Below are 17,720 nucleotides of genomic sequence, written 5' to 3'. Positions count from 1 at the left end.
GGGAGGGAATACAAGAGCTTGGGGCCTAGATTGCTGAAGAAAATGGTGGAGCAAATATAATTAGGAATGCACAAGAGGCCACAATTAGAGGAGCATATCTGAGGGTTGTGGGGCTGGAGGAGATTACATAGGTAGGCAGGGGCAAGGCCATGGTGGGATTTGAAAACAAGAATGAGAATTTTAAAGTCAATACATTGCTCGACTGATATCAAACGTAAGTCAGCCGAGCACAGGGCAACAGGGGAACGTGTGAGTTAAGAAATGGGCAGCAGAAATTTGGATGACCTCAATGTTTCCTCTCAATCAATTACCCCAGCATGGACCCACATTTTGATGCACCCTTGCAGTTTCCCACCTGCCCCAGCAGCGGCCACCTCTTCTGGTGGGGCTGCCAGCTAGATATTGCTGTGGGCCCTCCTATTGAGCCTCCCGCTTCCCTGCCAAATTTGCCACTCTTAATTGAATGGGGCTTCCAGAAGCGGTTTCGTTGGCCAACTCCAGCAAGATTGTGACCAACGTCCCACTGTGGCCACTACCAGATTTGCGACTCAGAATTGAGGTTGATGTCAGGATTACGACCCAATTGGAAAAAGTGCAATTCAACTGCAGTGTTATCAAAGTGAAGCCTATCCATGTACTTGGCCGATATCTCACAAGCAACTTTAACCAAGGGTCACTGGATGATCAAGGCAAGGACTCTGATGTACTTTGTCTCCTTAGCACCCAAGTGACTGTGAATGGAATGGCTGCTAACATTATGGTTAAGGATTGAATCTGAGTCCTTCGTGGCCCATACTGCTTTGGTGCTACCCATACACACAGTCAGAATTAGTCACTGCATAATTGTTTTAACTAAAGCTTATTTCCAGTCTATGCCCCAGATATATATTAGTCAGTGGCTCAGTCAGTGGGATTTTGAAGCTTTTCCCCTCTTGTTCATAAAACTATTCATTTATCACAAAGTAGTTTTACAAACAAGACAGAAATAACCATTTAGAGCTAATTCATAGGTAGGCACTTGAAATCCTCAAATGAAAAAGACAAGTCGGCAAGCAAGAAGCCTTTTGGAAGACATGTTACTTTGATGCCACAATACTGTCTGCTAACTCCAATTATGGGAACTTGGGACCTAAAAATTGTGTTAACACATGCCCAATGTAATCCATTCAAAACTCTTTAAGCTACTGAACTGAAAACCAAAATGGGAGAATAGCCATTTTGAATCTCACTGAATACTGATTTTTTTTTAAAAAAGTGATTCCATTATTAATGACATGAAAGACTTAAGTGATAAATAGCACACTATTTTATTACTTTTAAAGAGAGCCAAGAATAGATGTAAGAGACAGTACCTCCTAGTTTGTTTAACAAATATTTATCTTCAGTAATTCAGAAAAACAAATACAAAGTTTTAATTAGAACAGTGACTGACATTATACAAACAGTTCATTTCCTTTATGCTCTTACCTGCTGCAAACTTGTTCCAGTTTGTTGCAAAGGCTGTTGTGTATAACAAGGTCCTGGCATAGGCTGTGGCATTTGAAAGTTGTTCTGAGATCCAGGATTCATGATCCCTGACACTACTTGGTTCTGAGAGATCTCTGTAGGTAATCCAGCAGTGTATGGTGTTGGAAGAGGCTGCCTGAATTGCTGTGTAGTATACTGTGCATTTGTGTTGGCAAATGTGTACGGGACAGATGTCTGAGGCTGAATGGGATATGGCTGTGACGTCATCACTGGAGGTAAAACAGAGACAGGATTCTGGGCAGGGCCCATAGCTGGAGACGGTGTCACCATGGAGTAAACTGTAAAATGTTGAAGATTTCAAAGTAAACTTAAGGTTAAAAGTTGCCACACGATATCAAATACTTTGGGTTTTTTTTTAAATTAATCTTCTTAAGATTATATATCTAACAACATAACAGACTTGCTGTTTATTCAAAGTAATTCAAATGAATGAATAGATTAGCAAAGGTTTACCAGTTTTATTCAAGGACCTGCATTAAAAATTAATTTTACCACTGCAGCATATAAAGTGGAACATATTAAAAAATTGTGTGCTTGAGTAAAAAGCAGTCACTAAATAGATTAAACTTGAGAATATTAGCTGTTTTTCCAAACAAATTTCTCTCATTATATTTTAATATTTAATTCCTTGCAAACAATTGAAACACCAGTAATGTGGCTGAGTCAAATGTCAAGTTTGTAATGCAAGGAAGATTTAGTAATCAATCACAAACAATGTGTATGTTAATGTCTATTGCCCTTTATCTACCCTGTTACTTAGAATTCCCCAAGGTTGGCCAAGCATGACCTTTTGAATTCTATGATGGCTCTATAATATTTTCATTTTCTAGATGTTCCTCTGCTACTTGAATAAAGACTCCATTATCTTTCCTATGAAGTTAAGCTAATTGGTCTATTGACTTGTTCTGTCTTGCTGTTTAAATGTAGGAATCACATTAAATCTCCCTCAGTTCTCTGGCAGCATTCCCTTTATTAATACCTGTACATATATAATAGTCCCTCTACTAACTCTTCCCTAACTTCTACAGTATGCACAGATACAATCTATCCAAAACAGGGAATTTATCCTCTCCAAGCTTTATCAGTTTATCAATTATCTCCCCCCACTACCCTTAATGTCTTCCCAAGGGTTACTTTTTGATTTTCATTCAGTCATGAAGTAACATTGCCATCTTTATTTGTGTTGAATATTTTTTAGATATCTTTAGATAGATAAGATAGCACAAATACCAAAGTCTGTGTATATGTATATATAAATCTTTTAACTTGGGATCTATAAATCAAATGTTTTTGTTAATTACAAATAAATATCTCAAACAGTTATCAAAATGAAAGTTCTAACTACTTGGTAACTTATTAGGAATGAGTCTCACGTCTGCAGCCCGTTTTAAAAAATTATTGCAAGCAATTAGCACTCTTCAGCATTCTTTGGTTTTTATCTGCTAATTTCAAGTTTCTTTCCTCTCAATGTTTCTGTTTTAAGTGAGTGCTGATGAGCACGTCAGGATACTGACTTCCAAAAGTCCAACTATGCAACAAGAGGAACGCACACAAATTAATGCTGCAGCACCAAGCTAACCATCAGATAACAAATAATTTAATTCACATATTTTTAGTGATTTTTCCAAGATAAGGCACCTTCTTGCATGATTATCCATACTTCAATGAGACACAGATCGGATGAACCAAAGGAGCATTAATTGTGGTTCTCGGTACCATAATAAAAATAAAGGACAGGTGTTTTATTCTCAAATGGAGCTGGTTAGGGGGAATCGATCTTTAATAAAATCGAAAACAAAATGAACTCAAAAGAACATAACTCCAAGAGATCAGAACGCTACCATTTGGATATCAGCATGTCAATACCAACTTTTTCCCTTTCTACAAAAGCTTTACTGTTCATATTTCAAGGGGTTGTTTCGTGGGATTAGCTTCGGAAAGCATAAGGAAGCCTTTGCACCTCTGCTTAGTCATTGAGAGAACATTCACATGCCACTTGGAACACCAGGGCGAATGCAAGCCAGTGGTCACCTGAGTTTCTCAGAGGTGTGAACAATGTGCCAGTGCATTAAAGAACATTTGACATTCATTCTGGTTTCATTCAGATTACAGGTGACCAGAAAATAGTACAATTTTCCAGAGCAGCCACCCTCAGCTCTTTCATGCTGACTGAAGCCAGAGCACCTTCCATTAATCAGCGGCTCCTTCATGGGCATCAGTCCCAGACCCCAACCCTCCCATTAACCAGCACTTCTGCAAAATTTCTCCATTTCTCACCTCTCCTCAATATGGCCTCCTCAAATGATTGGTGATGGTGCAGCCAAAGTCTCCTGCATGGCAGCAGCAGGACCAGCCAAAATAAGCTCCAGCTCCTCCAATCACAGGTTCTCTCTCTCCTGCCCTTGCTGTTCCTCCAATCATAGATTCTCTCTCTGTTGGAACAGCAAGAGTGGGAGGGGGAAGAGCTGGAGCAGCGAGCATGGGAGGATCAGATTGTGTGATTGGAGGAATAGCTCTTCACAGATTCTGTCCCTCCCACGTATGGGGGTGACTTGTCTCTCATTTTCCACCCATCATTGATCTTCTAAGAGCTTTTTTGGGGATTTCAAGGGCAAATCTGCCCACTGTCCCCTGTATTTTGAACCGTGATAGAGGCATTTAAGGGAAATATGGTAAGTCTGAAGGAGAAAGGAATAGAAGGTTATGCTATTAGACTAAGATGAAGTGAAGTTGGAGAAGACTCACGTGGAGCATAAACACCAGTATAAGCCTGTCCGTATGACAGACCTGTTTCTATGTTGTAAAAGTATATATTAGTCCCCCAGTAAACATTCAGGCAAAGTGATTATTTGTAGTCTTGCCATTTCCCTGCAAGTTTATGATGTGTATCCCTATGTGTAAATTAGCCTATCCTAATTTTACCTTGGCTGTTTCTGTATCTGTATACTGAATACTTCATTATTTCTTTCTATGTACCTTGATAAAGCCTTCCGAATTGTTGTTTTAACTTTCTTAACCTTTACATATTCCTTTTTGTTATCCTCTCCTATGTTGTCTGTGTACTTAGTGAACGCCTTTATGTTTAGTTTCAATTTCAGCCTCATTTCTTTATTCATCCATGGTAAGTAATTACTGGCTAGATTGTTCTTGCTTCTTAGTGGAATTTATTTTTTCCCGGACTCTACTAATCGCCCTTTTAAATGTTTCCAACCACAGTGCTATTTCTCGGTTTCAGTAAAATGTTCCAGTTTCTTTTCCCTAGATCCAATCACATCCTCTTAAAATCACATTTTTTCAAATTATTTACTTTGGTCTCTGTCTTTTGTCCATCTCAATCTTTATTTTCGTTTTCACTAAGATCGTGACCACCCAATCAGCAACCACTGCCGCATCACTTCCTTCCACTAGCCCACCGGGTCAAATTTCTTTCAAAGTGCCCCCCTGCCCTAGCCCTGAATTTAGATCTTTCTCCACTTCCTCTCCCGTCTCCCCTCATGCCCTCTCCAAGCTCATCTTTGTCCATGAGACCTACCTCCTGCTCTCTCAACCATATTCAGTTGAATCAGAGCTTCAGAGGAGTTCAGAAGACCATGCAAGGAGCAGCACCCGGCAAACCTAAAAGAGGTGCCAACCTGGTGCAGCTGCTCAGGACTACATGCATCCCAAACGGAGGAAGCAGCACGCAACAAACAGAGCTAAGTGATCCCACAACCAATGGATCAGATCAAATCTCTACAATCCTGTCACATCTAGTTATGAATAGTGGTGGACAATTAAACAACTAACAGAGGAGGAGCCTCCAAAAATATCCCCAGCTTCAACAATGGGAGAACCAAGCACATCATTGAAAAAGGCAAGGCTGAAGCATTTGCAACCATTTTCAGTCAGAAGCGCCAAGCGCATGATCCATCTTGGCCTCCTCCTGAGGTCCCAAGCATCACAAAGACCGGCTTTCAGCCAATTTGATACACGCTACATGATAGCAAGAAACGGTTGAAGGAACTAGATATTTCAAAAGCCATGGGCCCTAACAACATTCTGGCAGCAGTACTGAATACTTGTGCTCTAGAACTAGCCACACCCGAGCCAAACTGTTCCTGTACAGCTACAACAGTTGCATCCTCGCCTTTGAATCAGAAGGTTGTGGGTTCATGTCCCACTCCCGGAAACCAAGAACTGTGAATGTACTCGAAAGAGTTACATGCGATCTGTTGATAACTCGAAAGAGTTACAACAGTTGCATCTACCTGACATGTGAAAAATTGCCCAGCTGTGTCCAGTCCACAAAAGGCCAACAAATCCGATCTGGCCAATTACCGCCCCACCAGTTTACTCTCAACCATCAGCAAAGTGATGGAAGGTGTCGATGTCAATGCTATCAACTGACATATACACAGCAATAACCTGCTCACTGGTGTTCAGTTTGGGCTCCATCAGATCCACTTGGTTCCTGACATTATTACAGCCTTGGTCCAAACATGGACAAAAGAGCTGAATTGCAGAGGTGGGGTGAGAGTGGTCTCCCCTTGACACCAAGGCAGCATTTGATTGAGTGTGGTATCAAAGAGCCAAGCAAAATTGAAGTCAACAGGAATCAGGGGGAAAACTCTCCACTGTTTAGAGTCATATCTAGCACAAAGTAAGGTGGTTGTGGTTTTAGGAGGTTTAGCCCCAGGTTCTACAGTTCTAGGACATCACTGCAGGAATTCCTCAGGGTAGTGTCCTAGGCCCAACCAAAGTCAGCTGCTTCATCAATGACCTTTCCCTCATCATTAGGTTAGAAGTAGGGATGTTCGCTAATGGTTGCACAATGTTCAATATCATTTGAGACTCAGATACTGAAGCAGTCCATCCATAAGCAGCAAAGCCTGGACAAGATTCAGGCATGGGCTGATAAGTGGTAACCAACATTCTACACCACACAAGTGACATGCATCTCCAAGAAGAGACAATCTAACCATCTCCCTGTGACATTCAATGGCATTACTCTTGCTGAATCACGCACCATCAGCAGAAATTTAGCTTGACCAGCCATACAAATACTAAGCCTACACGATCAGGTCAGAAACTGGGAATTCTACAGCTACTAATTCAACTCCTGGCTCACCAAAGCCTATTCACCATCTACAAAGCACAGGTCAGGAGTGTGATGCAATACTCTGCATTTGCCTGATGAGTGCAGCTCCAACACCACCAAGAAAATCGACACCATCCAGGTCAAAGAAGCCCGTTTGATTGATGCCCCATCCACCACCTAATATCCACTCCGTCTGTCACTGATACACAGCGGCAACAATGCGTACCATATACAAGATGCACTGCAGCAACTCACCCAGGTTCCTTCAGCAGCAACTTCCAAAACCACGACCTTTATCATCTAGAAGGACCAGACTGCACACACATGGGAACCCCACCACCCAAGTTACCTTCCAAGCCACACACCAGCCTGACTTTGAACTATCACTGTCATTGGGTCAAAATTTTGGAACTGCCTTCCTAACAGCATTATTGGTGTACCTACAACAGATGGACTGCAGTAATTCAAAGCGGAGGCTCACCACCACATTCTCAAGGCATTTAGGGATGGGCAACAAATGTTGGCCTTGCCAGCTGTGCTCACATCCCATGAAAGAATTAAAAAAATACATTACCCATTGCTGTAGGCCTAGCAAACTTGCAGTTCCCAATAAACTGCTGACCACCCAATTCCCCCTCCTGCTTCCCATGTCAATTGATATTGCTGATAGTCTTATATTATCTCAGATATTATCTCCCTCCCTTTTAAACCTGTTGTCATTACTCCTCTCATCAAAAAGTCAACCCTTGGCCTGACTGTCCTTGCAAGGACCACCCCAACTCCAACCTCCCTTTCCTCTCCAATATCCTCAAATGTGTTGTTGCCTCCCAAAACCGTTCCCATCTTTCCTGGAACTCTATGTTTGAATCCCTGCAATCAGCCCCTGCCACATTACCGAAATGGCTCTAACCAAAGTCACAAATGACATCCTACTTGTCTGTAACAAAGGGATCCCTCCTTGCCCTTCTTGATCTGTCTGCAGTCTTTGACACAGCTGAGCACACCATCCTTCTCCAATGCCTCTCCAAAGTCATCCAGCTGCATGGAACTGCTCTCAGCTGGTTCGATTCTTATCTAATCGAGGCCAGAGCATCACTTACAAAAGCTTTTCTTCCTTCTCCAGCACCATTACCTCTGCTGCCCCCCACCAAAGGATCTTTCAATGCCCCCCTTGTATTTCTGATCTGCTTTCTGTCCCTTGGCAAAAACATGTGAAAAAACGGTAGCTTTCATATGCATGCTGACCTCACCCAGCTCTATCTCACCATCATCTTCTCTTGAATTCTCCACTATTGCAAAATTATCAGACTGCTTATCCGATATCCAATAGAGTAGGAATTTCCTCCAATTAAATATTGGGAAAACAGGAGCCATTGTTCACAGTCCCAACTCCAAACTCCATTCCCTTGCGAATGACTCCATCCCTCTCCCTGGCAACTCTCTGAGGCTAAACCAGACAGCTCACAACCCTGGTGTCATATCTGATCTTAAGATGAGCTACTGACCACACATCTGCACTATCACTAGTGCAACATTTTTCCTCCTCCATAATGTCCCCCGACTTTGTTCCTTTCTCAGCTCATCTACTGCTGAAACTCTCATTCCTACCTTTGTTACCTCTGGACTTGACAACTCCAAAGCTTTCCTGGATGGTCTCCCATATTAACCCTCCATGAACTTGAGATCATTCAAATCTCTGCTGCCCACGTCCTAACTCGCACCAAGTTCTGTTCGCCTAGTACCCGTGCTCGGTCTCCTAAATGGGCTTCCGGTCAAGCAACTTTCAATTTTAAAATTCTCATCCTTGTTTTCAAATCCCTCCATGGCCTCACCCTTTCCTACCTCTGCAAACCCCTCCAGTCCCACAAACCTCCAAGCAAAACATATGCTTTAACATTGTGTTTCTCAAAGTTCACATCACTCCAGAAGGATACCTGATGGTGGACCCATTCCTGATGTAATCTGGCTTTGGTATCTAGAATATTCTGCATATACCTTATAAAAAAAAGAGACAGTATTCAAAAATGAGCATTAGATAATTATTTCAGTTTGTAAACTAATATCTGGACTTAATATCAGAACATACATCTTATCCTCTGACATTGCACATTCATCATTAATTGCGATCACTGCTATTTGGAGTATGATCTTTTTATAATGCAAGGTTATACTAACATCTCTGCACAATTCCCTAACAATAAAGAGTGGCTTCCTTAACCTCTTCCAACTCAAGTACAGTCAACCCAGTTACCCTATAGTCAGGCTCATAACAGAGGTGGTTGCAGTATGCTTACGGAAGTGTCTGAATAGGCAATCATATTTCATTGGAAAGTCAATTATTAATACAACTCTGCTTTATTGAAATACGCAAAAAGATAATTCATTTTATGGCAATCTATATAATTTAAAAGGGAATCAAATGAAATTTTGCCCATTGTTCCTCTAACGTTTAGAGTCCATATGACTTCTAAAAGAAGCTCTCTTTCTCTCTCCACAGATGCTGCCAGACCTGCTGAGTTTTTCCAGCATTTTTCATTTTTATTCCCTTCATCTGCAGTATTTTGCTTTCATTAAAAAACAATCTCTGATCTCTCACTGCTGACCTTACTCGCTACATCAGGCTATCAGTTTGCGACTGCCTGCTTGTCATAATTTTCAGAAAGAAAATCCTGGCATGTGCAAACCTGGTCAAAGAGCTGGGTTTTAAGGAGGACCTTAAATGAGAGGGAAGTAGTAAGATGACAGGTTTAGAGAAAGAATTCCAGAGCACAAGGCCTAAGTGGCCAAAAACACTGTTACAAATGGTCAGGGCAAAGGGTGCACAAAGGGTCATAGTCAGAGGGGCAGGGCTAGGAAGAGGGGAAGATTTGTAGAACAGGAGAAGATCAGAGAGATAGGAACAGATGAGGCCATGGGACAATTTAAATGCAAGGGTATGAATTTCAAATTTGAGATTCTGGGGGAAAACAGGAGCTGATGGAGGTCCCATTGGCTACACTACAAAAAAAATGTCATTGCTGTAAAGCACTTTGTGATATCCTGAGATCATGAAGGACATTATATAAATGCAAGATTTTTTTGCATATTATTCTCCATGCAAGATTGTTGAATACATCAATTTACGACTAAATCCAACACCATTCCCAATCACTTCAAAATAATTTATAAAATCTCATTTAAAACTAATTTGGGTGATTTCAGTTAGGTATTCTTTTTCAAGCTTCTTTTATTGTTTCTCCAACTTTCCCTAACTGGTTGGACTCAGCTCATTAGCATGGCTAGACTCTGACCTGTTAGCTTGCTCCAGAACTTGACAATTCAAGTTGGTAAGTGATCAATACTCCATGGCCTCTTACTATATCTCACCTTTTGATAAGGTCCCACAGAGGGGGCTAGTAAATAAAATTGGAGCACATGGGATGGGGGGGGGGGGAGGGAATATACTAATATGGATCAAGAATTAGTTAGCAGACAGAAAGCAGAGAGCAGGAATAAACAAATCATTCTCAGGATGGCAGGCTGCTACTAGTGGGGTACCGCAAGGATCAGTGCTGGGTCCACAGCTGTTCACAATCGATAATGATTTGGGGATCAATTGTAATATTTCCAAATTTATTGATGGCACCAAACTGGGTGGGAACCTAAGTTTTGAGGAGGATGCAAAGAGGCTCCAAGAAGATCTGGGCAGGCTAAGTGAATGGGCTAGAGCATGGCAGATGGAATATAATGTGAATAAGTCTGAAGTTATTCAATTTGGCAGAAAATTTCTTAAATGGTGAGGCGTTGGTAAGTGCAGGTGTCCAAAGGGACCTGGGTGTCCTTGTCAAGGGTCACTAAAAGCTAGCATGCAGGTGCAGCAAGCAATTAGGAAGGCAAATGGTACGTTGGTCTGAATCGCAAATGGATTTGAGTACAGGAGTAAAGATATCTTGCTGCGGTTGTATAGAGCCTTGGTGAGACCTCACCTGGAGTATTGTGCGCAGTTCTGATTTCCTTATCTAAGGAAGGATATAACTGCCATGGAGGGAGTGCAACTGAGGCTCACCAGATTAATCCCTGGGACGGTAAGATTGTTGTATGAGGAGTTTGAGGAGACTGTGTCTGTATATTCCCTAGAATTTCAAAGAATGAGGGGTGACCTCACTGAAACTTACAAAGTTTTACAGGGTGTGACGGGGTCGGTGTAGATAAGATGTTTCCCCTGGCTGATGAATCTAAAACCAGTAGACATAATCACAGGATAACGGGTAGGCCATTTAAGATTGAGATGAGGAGAAATTTCTTCACTCAGAGGGTAGTGAGTCTTTGGAATTCTCCATTCCAAAGGGCTGTGGAAGCTCAATCATTGAGCATGTTCATGACAAAAATTGATATATTTCTGGAGACTAATGAAATCAAGGGATATGAAGATAGTGCAGGAAAGTGGCATTGAGATAGATGATCAACCATGATCTAATTGAATGGTAGAGTAGGCTTGATGAGCCGAATGGCCTCCTCCTGTTCCTATGCTCTTTCTCCTATGCCTTAACACCATTCAGCTAGCGCAAGTCCTGAAACTGTATTGCACAAAGTACTTAGGAACACTTTGATTTTCAATTTCTTTCTCAGTTTTCTCTAAAGAAATGACATACAATGTAAAAGCTCCACAGATTGCAGTAGTCTTCCAATAAGTCACACAGGTAGTCATTCTTAATTTGGGAGCTTCAAAAGTGAGCACTGAGTTATTTGATTGGGGGCTTTCACAGCCATGACCAAACCTGTCCTCATTCATCATACATGCAACTACATAAAGGTTTGCTGATTGCTATTAGATTTGCCTCTTCCTTAGTTGATGCACGTTGAAGCCAACTCAACATTCCCGTCGCTGCCTCAGTTAAGATTGGCTGTCATCTTTACTAAGGATATGAATATGGAATCTACCTGCTCTGTATGGCTCTATACCATTATGGAATTGCACTATATACCAACCCATTGTAGGGATATAGGTGTTACTTTCTACTGGGAGATGAAAGCACCACTGGAACAGTACTGCAGTATGGATCTGACACAATGCAGTAGTAAAGCACCCATACTTATATGGACAATTCCTGGACTTTTCTTAAGTGGCAATTTGTCATTTCATGTGCTAGGGAATAAACAGTATTGCACAACGCCATCTTGTACTTCAATCAGAGAAGGGTAGCCTGTTAAGAGAAGAGCCACTAATACTTAGAAAAATGGCCATATTGCCTCTTTAAAGTATTGTAATACTTCAACTTATCAAGGTGGTTACCAACCTTGGCATAAAATGCAACCAACAAATTTACTATTTCTCTTGCAATAAGATTAAATTTCAGCATATCTCAGTCAATTTGACTGGATCAGGTCTACTTACTGTCTGAAGCAAGTTTTCACAAAGTGTTTTTGCTGACGCCAAACCTTCTGGTTTAGGATGACTGTGAAAACAAAAAATATAGCTATGTAAAGGGTAACATATCCAGGATACCGAATATTAATTTTCCTTAAGTGTGAGCTTACAATTTCAATAGAGGAAACAGGCAGCCAAATTACTGATTTAAGAGGTTACAGTGACATTACATACATGTGTAGAGTAGTAAATAAAGCTCTCTAATGGTTGTTGACATGGAAATATTTTGCATTTATGTATTACATATCCTCAGAATGGTGCAAAGCACTTCACAGCTAATTAATTACTGTTGAAGTGTGCCCAATGTTATTTTGCAGATGAATGCAGTAGTCAATTTTATGCACAAGACCCCAGAAACAATAATTAGATAAATGACCAGATAATTGTTTTGGTGGCATTCAATGTGGGATGAAGATTAACCATGCCACCAAGACTCCTTGCTTTTATTTGAAAAGGTGCAGTGATCTTTTACATCTACCTAAACAAACAAATAAAGCCTTAGTTTAACCTCTCACCCAAAAGGCAGCAAACTGTGTGAAGTTGTATTGAGGTAATAAATCAGGAAGCTTCCAGATTCAATACACAGTTTTAGGAGTAACACAAAGTCACTACAATCTACCCTAGTAGTGTCTAGCTCTGGAAGGGGTGTAGAAAAGGGGGGTGGGGCAAGTGATTCAGGCCAATTTCCTGGAAATTCCACTAGTCTTCCACCGGCTTTTCAGCAAGAGGCCTTGAGAAATTCGCAACTAACCTTCACCTCAGTGACAAATGTATCACTGGAAATAACATTCTTTCTACATTCTGTAATATTTAAGCCCTACTGTACTGATAAAATTAAGCTGTAGTAGAATAGCAATGATAAACTGCACTTTCCCTCAGAAGTTGCTACCATTAGTAATTTTTCTATTTAAGTTAAAAAAGTTAGACTTACGTGATATAAATATACATAGGTTCAAATGCCTCCCTTCCAGATGTTGGCTCAATGAACCCTGACCCTTTACCTCGGAGGTGAACTTTGGCTCCTGTTTCATTTTGTATATGGTGCAGAAAAGATCCTCCCGGGCCCTCCACTTTTTCTTTTGCATTGAAATTTGGAGGAGCATGCTCTAGACCCACAAAGATTTTGTCCTGAACAAAATGCATCTGTAAAGAGAAACAAAAACGCATTTCAGCACGCAGCATTAAACTGATCAAATACACTTAACTCCCTCTATCCTTTTAATACATGGAGAAATTTTCTAAATTTAACTAAGTTTAAGAACAAACCAAGCTGAAACCATTAAACAGCCTTAATATTTTAAAGTGTTCATTTTAGGGGCAAAATCTTCAGGCTTATAGTTTAATGGAGGGAGAGGGGGGCGTCTATAAAGGTTACAATGCTCTATAACGTGCCACATAACATCCCCCTGTTAGCCAATCATAGGGCAGTGCTAACAGCAGTCACAGAAACGCTCACATTTCATTTTACTGTACTCTCTTGGCTGGATTATATTGGAATTACACTAGCTTTCAAGAGCAACAAATTAAGAGGGAAAAGTTAAAGCAATAAAGAAACACCAACTTGGACAAAACATTAAAAGATTTGCTGACATCTCACTCCAAGTATATAATCAAATAGGTTTAAAACAGGGTACCCAATATATTACTCAGTCTGAATCTGACCCATAAAATTGGTTTACCATTCTAAAAAAGAGTTCTTTCATTTGAATACATATACCAAATTTCTTATACCATAATAGTAACTAGATACTCAAGTTTATTCTCTGTCCCACTCTGACCACTACATTGTTGAAATGAAGTTCAGCAGAAGTTAGAGAAACAACACCTCGTTTCTCATTAAGGCACTTTATAACCTCCTGGACTCCACTCTGATTTCAACAGCTTCAGATCGTAACCACTGCTCCCATTTTTCCAGAAAGCAGATACTGGGAAAAGTTCTCCTATTGCCATTTGTTCCTCCTCTAGACCTACCTTTTTTTTAAATTCATCCCACTGTCATCCTTTTTTTGCTTTAGTTACACCCTCATCCCTTTTGTCATTTGAATAATCACTCAGCCTGTCACAGATGTTCTTGTTCTTTCCTCCACCACTCTTCTCCCTGCCCCTTTTCTCTTCCTAACTCTGTGCTGCTTATAAACTGTTAAATCTCTAGCTTCTTCCAGTGCTGACATCAACATGAAACATTAATTGTTCCTCACTCTACAGATGCTCCCTGACCTGCTAAGTATTCCCAGCATTTTGTGGGTTTTTTCTATTATTTAAGTTTACAGTCCATGGGGTGAATTTTTAGGTCGGCGAGTGGGGGGCAAGGCCTGCTCGCTGACGCGTAAAATGACGCGGGGTGATGTCAGGTGTGCGTCCCGACCTGCCAACGGCCACTTAAGGCCCTTAAAGAAGTAATTGAAGTAATCAATGGACCTGCCCATCCAAACTTAAGGTTTGCAGGGAGGCTGGGAGCCCAGGCGGGCTTCCGAAAAAACATGAAATCTCATTCACAAGCGAGATGAGGTTTCAGGAGGGATTTAAAGCGTTACAGAAATTTTTAAATAAAAGTAATGGACATGTCCCAGCTCATGAGGGGACATGTCAATAATTTTTTTTCTCATCTTTATTCAATGTTTGAAACCTGAGCCGATTTCCGAGGTAGCACTTTGCCTCAGGGAGATCTGTATGCTCTTTCGCGCATGTGCACGAAAGAGCGCACTCCCGGCTCAGGGAATCTCCCCCTTCCGTCCACACAGGGAGTGCATAGTGCTTCCCGGCACACGTCACACTTGGCGGACCTTAATTGGCACGCCCACGTAAAATGGCGGCCAATCTCAACCCGCCCGCTCGCACCCGCTAACCCCCCCCCCGACCAAATGGGGGGGAAGATCCTGCCCCATCATTCAATGTTTCACTTTGTAGCTCGCAACGTCCATAGGCAGTTGAGTGGCACACAAGGAAGGAAAGAGTTGGACAACCCTGCTCCAAAACGTCAGATCTGGTGAAAAAGGACTCACACTAAAGCAAGTTGCTCATTCGTAAAGGCACAATTAAAAACAGGATTAAAATTGAAAACTTGACTGTCTTCAATTTTGATTTGAAGTCGGATTGCTTTTAAAATTTGATCAAATTATTTCATTGCTGAATTAATTCCAATTGTGCGTCCACCATATTTCAGTTTTTTAAAACTGTGGACAATCTACAAAAGCACAAGTTTCAAATATAAGTTGTAACTTACATCAGCACTTATCAGACACTCCTTAAAACCTACCTCTTTGACCATGCTTTTGGACATCTGGCCCAATATCTCCTAATGCAGCTCAGTGTCATATTTTGTTTTATAATTTGCCTGCAAACTGTCTTAGGAAGCTTTTATTACATTAAAGGTGCTATATAAATATAAGTTGTTGTTGTGATCTAGCACCAATCTCAACAATGTTTCAGCAAGATAGAGGAAGCACTACTTTGCATTTGATTGTGTTGAGCTTGATTTGAGATTGTTTGCAACCAACTTGTATCCACATGGAAGATATTTCACTGCCCACCACCAACAGCCTTCACTTTTAGTAATTTTTAAAATGCATCAAAAATACAAACTTAACTCAGTGTAAAACTGTTTTCATTTCACAGAGACGAACCTTGCCATGTCCTGAGTTAAGACCTGAACTGACTTTGCAGCAACAAAGGCTAAGAATCCTCTGAGAGGAAGTATGTGGACGTAGAGTCGAAGTTCAGTGTCATGTCAAACCTGGAAATTCTCAGGAATTATTTTAGACCTCCTGCACATGTTTTAAACCTACCTGAACTTAATTTAGATGTATAAAGAGCAGAAATTCTCCCTTCAATGGTCTTTAAATATTTGAAGATTGAACCTGAAGGATAGAGCTCCATGCTTGCAAACACACAAATGTGCCAAGGTCTCCTGGACAGAATGATTAGAGCTTCAGCCAAGGCAGGAACACACTAAGCAAATAGCTCTATTTGGCATCCTACAATATCCAAGTTTAAATTCCCTATCAAAGCAGGCTTAACCATTTATTCTCCAATTCAATTTGAAGGAGGGTATAAACTGCTTAGCAAAAATGTATTTTAAATAAAGTATCTAAATTCTAAAACACTTTATTGTCTTTTGGTAAATCTGGCATTGGCCTAATATTGCAGAATTATTCTACAGCACAGCCATAAGATAAAGCCATTAAAATTAAATTACTAGACTGTAATTCTATGATTCGATCAAGTATTTGTTAATCTGAGTCTGTTGATGCATAACTTCACTTATAAATAATTCTATAACTAATATTAACCAATACAGCAAGCGCATACTAATATTCTGTTTAGCCTAAACCATACATACCCCTGGCTGTAACTGGGGCAAAGAGTTGTATGGAGAGTTGTGTGCAGTCATAGGACTGCTCCTTGCAGTAGATGTCACTACAGGTGGAAGTGGTTGTTTGATGGCTTCTTTTGCTAATGCTTCACCAATAATCTCTTTGATCCTGTTTACAGCCCCTGAGATGAAAACAAATCAGCTGTACTTGATGCACATCGTTTTCTTGGAATGGAAATTAAACGTAAAGTAACTGCAAGTAAAAAACCTATAAATGCTTTCAAAAAGTATTTCCAATGTAAAGTATTCCCTGAAAAGGTTACTGTACAATCTACTTTATCAATAGCACCAATGTAATAAAAAACTATGACTCCAACTAAACAGTGACCTGCTCAGCTCCATATACCAGTACAGAAATTGCATGAGGTTTACAAGATAAAAACCTGCACGAAGGTGCAACTCCTGCAACAAATCTATAACACTGGTATTTTATATTAATTCTGACGTGAACAATTTACACATTATCTTCAAAACCAGCAGTTTCCTGGCCAAAATGAATACCTCCGCTATATATGACATCCTTCAACATCTGGAAAACACCCAAGAAGACAAGTTCATATAATTAAAATATCTATTGTGTTTCCCCAAACGTTAATGTCTCATAAGTTGTGTGTCAAAATAATGTCAAAAAAACTGTATACAGTTTTGCATGAAAGTGCTTATTTAAATACCAGTATTTTGTTACACATTAGTCCAAGCTTTAATTTAATTCAAATGAAATTGAACTAAGGTGAGGTGTTAAAGATAGTTACAGTCGTTCTACAGCAGATTTATAGAATGAGTAGGTGAGCCAAAGACAGATTTGACTCCTTCCTATATTAAGTGAGCCAAGTTCATTCTGCAACAAAGGATGGAAGAGAAGGTGGAGTTGGAGGTGGGGGGGAACAGAAATAGCCCACTGATACTCAAGGTCAGGATCATATATAAACAATGGCCATTTTGGCAAGATATAAACAATGGCCATTTTGGAAAGTACATGGAAGTGACCAACCCCATGGAACCATACCCCACTTCACACCTTCACAAGAGGACAAAAAAATTAGAGGGGAAAAATAAACAGTTAAAACTCAACTTAGAATCTACATTTATCAAAGTCAAGAGAAACAAACCTATTATTATAAACTAAAAATAGTCTATTATTTGTCACATAGCATCCAATGTTCTGTAGCTCTAATGATTATGACACAGTATATAGACTGTAACTATCATCCAGGTAACACAAAAATGACTGAATTTTTAATCAAGTGAAAATTAGACACGTAGCAATTTCAACAAGTCTTACTGTCCACACTCTTCTGCGTCTGTGCCTGTATGCAAAGGTAGAGGGGTCGATCCCT

General features: G+C 40.4%; 1 protein-coding gene across 2 annotated transcripts in view; it reads right to left on the bottom strand.

The window, feature by feature from the left end:
- The window catches only part of LOC144693609 (KH homology domain-containing protein 4-like), a 46,136-nt gene that overhangs the window by 14,112 nt on the left and 14,304 nt on the right, over positions 1 to 17,720 (bottom strand). For both annotated transcript variants that reach the window (XM_078563425.1, XM_078563435.1), the window contains exons 5-10: positions 17,666 to 17,718; positions 16,351 to 16,505; positions 12,943 to 13,154; positions 11,979 to 12,039; positions 8,539 to 8,599; positions 1,468 to 1,805 (exon numbers count right to left, since the gene is read on the bottom strand). In XM_078563425.1, the coding sequence (XP_078419551.1) occupies positions 1,468 to 1,805; positions 8,539 to 8,599; positions 11,979 to 12,039; positions 12,943 to 13,154; positions 16,351 to 16,505; positions 17,666 to 17,718 (880 nt within the window). The remainder of the gene's footprint in view (positions 1 to 1,467; positions 1,806 to 8,538; positions 8,600 to 11,978; positions 12,040 to 12,942; positions 13,155 to 16,350; positions 16,506 to 17,665; positions 17,719 to 17,720) is intronic.

Source organism: Cetorhinus maximus, chromosome 2, assembly GCF_964194155.1.
Source record: "Cetorhinus maximus chromosome 2, sCetMax3.hap1.1, whole genome shotgun sequence".
NCBI lineage: Eukaryota > Metazoa > Chordata > Chondrichthyes > Lamniformes > Cetorhinidae > Cetorhinus > Cetorhinus maximus.
Note: the sequence above shows the minus strand (reverse complement) of the source record. Positions and strands in the feature narration are given on the sequence as shown.